This window comes from Buceros rhinoceros, unplaced genomic scaffold, assembly GCF_000710305.1.
Source record: "Buceros rhinoceros silvestris isolate BGI_N320 unplaced genomic scaffold, ASM71030v1 scaffold23961, whole genome shotgun sequence".
Lineage (NCBI taxonomy): Eukaryota > Metazoa > Chordata > Aves > Bucerotiformes > Bucerotidae > Buceros > Buceros rhinoceros.
Window position 1 is genome coordinate 4177 of NW_010395175.1, and position 202 is coordinate 4378.

At 62.9% G+C, this 202-nt stretch overlaps 1 protein-coding gene across 1 annotated transcript in view; it reads left to right on the forward strand.

The window, feature by feature from the left end:
* The window catches only part of SLC38A7 (solute carrier family 38, member 7), a 4301-nt gene that overhangs the window by 2983 nt on the left and 1116 nt on the right, over nt 1–202 (forward strand). Inside the window, exon 7 of the mRNA XM_010145467.1 lies at nt 168–195. Within this exon, the coding sequence (XP_010143769.1) occupies nt 168–195 (28 nt within the window). The remainder of the gene's footprint in view (nt 1–167; nt 196–202) is intronic.

The window sequence follows — 202 nt, forward strand, 5'->3', positions numbered from 1 at the left end:
TCGTCTACATGGGCACTGGTGAGCAAGGGGACACCATCGGTGTGAGTGTGGCACGGTCCTCAGAGGGGCTGCGGGCTTCTGGAGGGCAGGGACCTTCTGGTCAGCAGAGAGACAGAGCAGGAAGGGGGGAGAGTCCATGTAACCCCCCTGTGCCGCATCCACCCAAGTCTAGTCCCCTGAGCACTCGTGCAGGAGGCTCGTC